At 41.4% G+C, this 4,768-nt stretch overlaps 1 protein-coding gene across 1 annotated transcript; it reads left to right on the top strand.

The window, feature by feature from the left end:
- The first annotated feature begins 456 nt into the window (after positions 1 to 456).
- LOC129639522 (RNA polymerase II subunit A C-terminal domain phosphatase SSU72-like) lies at positions 457 to 1,032 on the top strand. The gene is given in 1 exon segment (XM_055564659.1): positions 457 to 1,032. A coding segment is annotated over 1 exon segment (576 nt).
- Positions 1,033 to 4,768: the final 3,736 nt, after the last annotated feature.

Consider the following 4,768-nt stretch of genomic DNA (forward strand, 5'->3'; position numbering starts at 1 on the left):
ACATGACTGAGCAACTGAATAGAATATCTAGAATCTGTACTCTAAAAATCATTATAAGACAGATATTCATTAGAAAAACATACAAAGGATATGACCAGGCATTTTACAGAGGGATAACCTGATTCAACTATGGTAGTGGTGGTGGTTTAGTTGCTCAGTCATGTCTGACTTTTGCGACCTCATGGACTGTAGCACCCCTGGCTCCTCTGTCCATGTGATTTCCGAGCCAAGAATACCGCAGTGGCACTCACCTTGCCGCCCAGCAATCTGGGCTTGTGCGAGGAGCCTGCCAGGACACGTTATACGTGCCCACGCCGTAAGTCCTGACACTCTATGTTGCCGCTGCTGCAGCTTCCACTTCAGGGCGTCGAGGCCACCATCTTGCTTTTATGGAAGCAGCAGGAGTCCAGACGCGAAAGTTCTGAGCTGGGAGTCTTGGTGAGTGAAGCCACAGTCATGCCATCTTTGTCACTGCGCCTCACTGTGGTATGCTGGAACAACCAGAACCGGAGCATGGAGGTGCACGACATCCTTAGCAAATGAGGATTCAGTGTCCGGTCCTGAAGAACAGGAACAAACGTGAAGCTTTCAGGACCAGCACGCGACAGGCCAAACATTTATGATTTCAGAACCACGTATGACGAGATGTACAAAGACCTTCTTAGGAAAGACAAAGAACTCTATATGCAGAATGGCGTTTTATGGATGCTGGAAAGAAATAAGAGTATCAAGCCCAGGCCAGAGAGGTTCCAGGACTGCAAAGATCCTTTTGACCTCATCCTCTCCTGGGAAGAGCGAGTGTATGACCAGGTACTGGAAGATATGAATTCCGGGGAGCAGGAGACCTGCCAGCCTGTGCATGTGATCAACGTGGACACCCACAAAGAGGCTACGCTGGGAGCATTCCTCATCTGCGACCTGTGCCAGTGCATCCAGCTCATGGGGGACATGGAGGACGGGATCGGCAAGCTGCTGCAGGTGTTCAAGGAAACGAGTGGCAGGAGCTTCCTGCACACCGTCTGCTTCTACTGAGCCCAGCCTGATGCCCGGCCCACCGCCCACATGAAGCCATTTTCTTGAGTTTCCTTTTGGTAGTACTTTTAACTTCCTGATACTTGTTTTTACCTTTAGGTATTCTGCCGGTGGACATTAGCAATACCCAGTAAACGGTACTGTATGCAGTGAGAAGATACAGAAATGCCAGATCACAAAACAAACGTTTTTCCCATCCCACTTTCCCTTATGAGTAGAATCTTGACTGTAGTTTTTTTTTTCTTTAACCAAAAAAGATAAAACAGTTGATAGCACATTTCCCCCAAGACATCTGCCTCTCACTGAGCATCCCTTTTCCGGCTTCCCTAACTGCTTAGAATGTAAGAATTCCTGAATAAAGTAACAGGATCCACTTTTGTAAAGGATCCTGCCATTGGCCAATAAATAGATGTGGATGGTCATTAGTAATAATATTACCAAAAGGAATACTGGCGTGGGTTGTCATTTTCTTCTCCAAGGGATCTTCTTGACCCAGGTATCAAACCTGGATCTCCTACATTGCAGGTGGATTCCTTACCGGCTGATCCACAAATGAGAATAGGTTCTCAACCTCCCAAGTAATGAGGAAAAGGTAAGTTAAACTCAACATAACTTTCACAAGGGTCAAATTAGCAAACATAAAAAGACATTGACCCTTGTCTTTCACAAGGGAGGGTCAAATTAGCAAAAATTAAAAAGCATGATCATGCCAAGTGGTCATTCCACAGAAGGATGCAGGGAACTTGAAGTTCTGGTGGGAATATAATTGTATACACCTCCTTTGGAGAGCACTAGCAATATCTAGCAAAGATGTGCATGCCTTATTATGGTCCCAAAGTCCCTCTTCTAGATGTTTACCAGGGAGAAATCCTTGCATGTGTGAGAAGACATAAACCAGAATGTGTATTGCTCTATCAAAAGTGAATGACCAGATATGAGAATGAATTAGTATTATCAATGGCACTTTGAATGATTGAATGGTATTCACCCATTCATCAATAAAGATGAATCTGGAAAATAGTGTTGCATGTATAAAGTGATCTGGAAAAGGATGTGTGCTACATTTGTGCAAAAGAATAGGGAAATGGACATTGCCATGCCAAGGGGTTTCCTGGGGCCTTTGGGTAGTGGGCCACACATAGTTCAGAAGGTTCCCCTGAGGAGATGGTTGGAAAAGTTAAGTCCTATCTCCTGGAGTCTGATGAATCTGAAGTGGACCAGGCAGACCCTCCTGGACAGTTTCACTTAAAATATTCTCTAAGTTATTGTTCTTACCTTGAAGAAATCCTTCTTTGTCTTATAGAAAAGCCTGGTGTCATACCATCCATTATTGTGGCAGTGACTCAGGTATGCAGTGTGGTGGCTCTCTGCTGGGGAGAGTAGAAGGGTCAAGTGACTCAGGATTTTAGATGAAGAGGCTGAGTTTATCGCTGAAACAAATTGTGTATTTTCTTCCCTCTCTTTATATATCACTGGAAACTGAAAGGGTTCAGTGATTATTTTTTTAATCACCTAACTTTGGGTTGGTTTTTGTGCAAGAATAAAAAGTCTTTCCTTAAATATTCAGTAGAATTTTCAGACCTTGGCTGTATTAATAATGAAAGTGATGCTTAGATGTTTAAAATACTTTCTCCCCTCCCCATTTCCCTTTCTTTCCCCTATCTTAGAACATAAAAGATGAAAGCAGTTCTGAGGAGTAACTTTTCAGTTGATTAATCCTCTTGAACTCAGTATAGCTTTCAAAGGGAGAAAGGGCCACCAGCATAGATCAAATCAGGACCTCATCTCATGTGTCTACCCAGGCTCCCGTTGCCATAGTTTAGGTGGTAGGATTCATGGGTCCTGGTGTTTGATCTAAAATCCTCTCTGCATGTATGATAGGATGTGACTGAATTGTGTGTTTATTTGAATCTTTTCTGTCCATTCTGGGAACCTGCAATTACATACATTTGTTGAGATACAGCATTGTGCTAATTATAGAAACTATTGTGATATCGTTATTGATGAATAGACTTTTTTCATCTTATTTTGGTATACTTTGCACATTATATGAATGTGTATGTACACTCTTTATTTTATAATATAAATTTATTTATTTTAATTGGAGGCTAATTACTTTACAATATTGTATTGGTTTTGCCATACATCAACATGAATCTGCCACGGGTGTACACATGTTCCCCATCCTGAAGCCCCCTCCCACCTCCCTCCCCATACCATCCCTCTGGGTTATCCAAGTGCACCAGCCCTGAGCATCCTGTATCATGCATTGAACCTGGACTGGAGATTCATTTCACATATGATATTATACATGTTTCAATGCCATTCTCCCAAATCATCCCACCCTCGCCCACTCCCACAGAGTCCAAAAGACGGTTCTATACATCTGTGTCTCTTTTGCTGTCTCGCATACAGGGTTATCGTTACCATCTTTCTAAATTCCATATATATGCGTTAGTATACTGTATTGATGTTTTTCTTTCTGGCTTACTTCACTCTGTATAATAGCTTCCAGTTTCATCCACCTCATTAGAACTGATTCAAATGTATTCTTTTTAATGGCTGAGTAATACTCCATTATGTATATGTACCACAGCTATCTTATCCATTCGTCTCCTGATGGACATCTAGGTTGCTTCCATGTCCTGGCTATTACAAACAGTGCTGCGATGAACATTGGGGTACATTTGTTTCTTTCAATTCTGGTTTCCTCAGTGGAAGGAGTTCTATTGGCAGTTCTATTTCCAGTTTTTTTTTAAGGAATCTCCACACTGTTCTTCATAGTGGCTGTACTGGTTTGCATTCCAACCAACAGTGTAAGAGGGTTCCCTTTTCTCCACACCCTCTCCAGCATTTGTTGCTTGTAGACTTTTGGATAGCAGCCATTCTGACTGGCATGAAATGGTACCTCATTGTGGTTTTGATTTGCATTTCTCTGATAATGAGTGATGTTGAGCATCTTTTTATGTGTTTGTTAGCCATCTGTATGTCTTCTTTGGAGAAATGTCTGTTTAGGTCTTTGGCCCATTTTTTGATTGGGTCATTTATTTTTCTGCAGTTGAGCTGCAGGAATTGCTTGTATATTTTTGAGATTAATTCTTTTTCGGTTGCTTCATTTACTATTATTTTCTGCCATTCTGAAGGCTGTCTTTTCACCTTGCTCATAGTTTCCTTTGTTGTGCAGAAGCTTTTAAGTTTAATTAGGTCCCATTTGTTTATTTTTGCTTTTATTTCCAATATTCTGGGAGGTGGGTCATAGAGGATCCTGCTGTGATTTATGTCGGAGAGTGTTTTGCCTATGTTCTCCTCTAGGAGTTTTATAGTTTAGATCTTTAATCCATTTTGAGTTTATTTTTGTGTATGGTGTTAGAAAGTGTTCTAGTTTCATTCTTTTACAAGTAGTTGACCAGTTTTCCCAGCACGACTTGTTAAAGAGATTGTCTTTTCTCCATTGTATATTCTTGCCTCCTTTGTCAAAGATAAGGTGTCCATAGGTGGGTGGATTTATCTCTGGGCTTTCTGTTTTCTTCCATTGATCTATATTTCTGTCTTTGCACCAGTACCATATTGTCTTGATAAGACTGTGGCTTTGTAGTAGAGCCTGAAGTCAGGTAGGTTGATTCCTCCAGTTCCATTCTTCTTTCTCAAGATTGCTTTGGCTATTTGAGGTTTTTTGTATTTCTGTACAAATTGTAAAATTATTTGTTCTAGCTCTGTGAATAATACCGTTGGTAGC

This window comes from Bubalus kerabau, chromosome X (assembly GCF_029407905.1).
Source record: "Bubalus kerabau isolate K-KA32 ecotype Philippines breed swamp buffalo chromosome X, PCC_UOA_SB_1v2, whole genome shotgun sequence".
Lineage (NCBI taxonomy): Eukaryota > Metazoa > Chordata > Mammalia > Artiodactyla > Bovidae > Bubalus > Bubalus kerabau.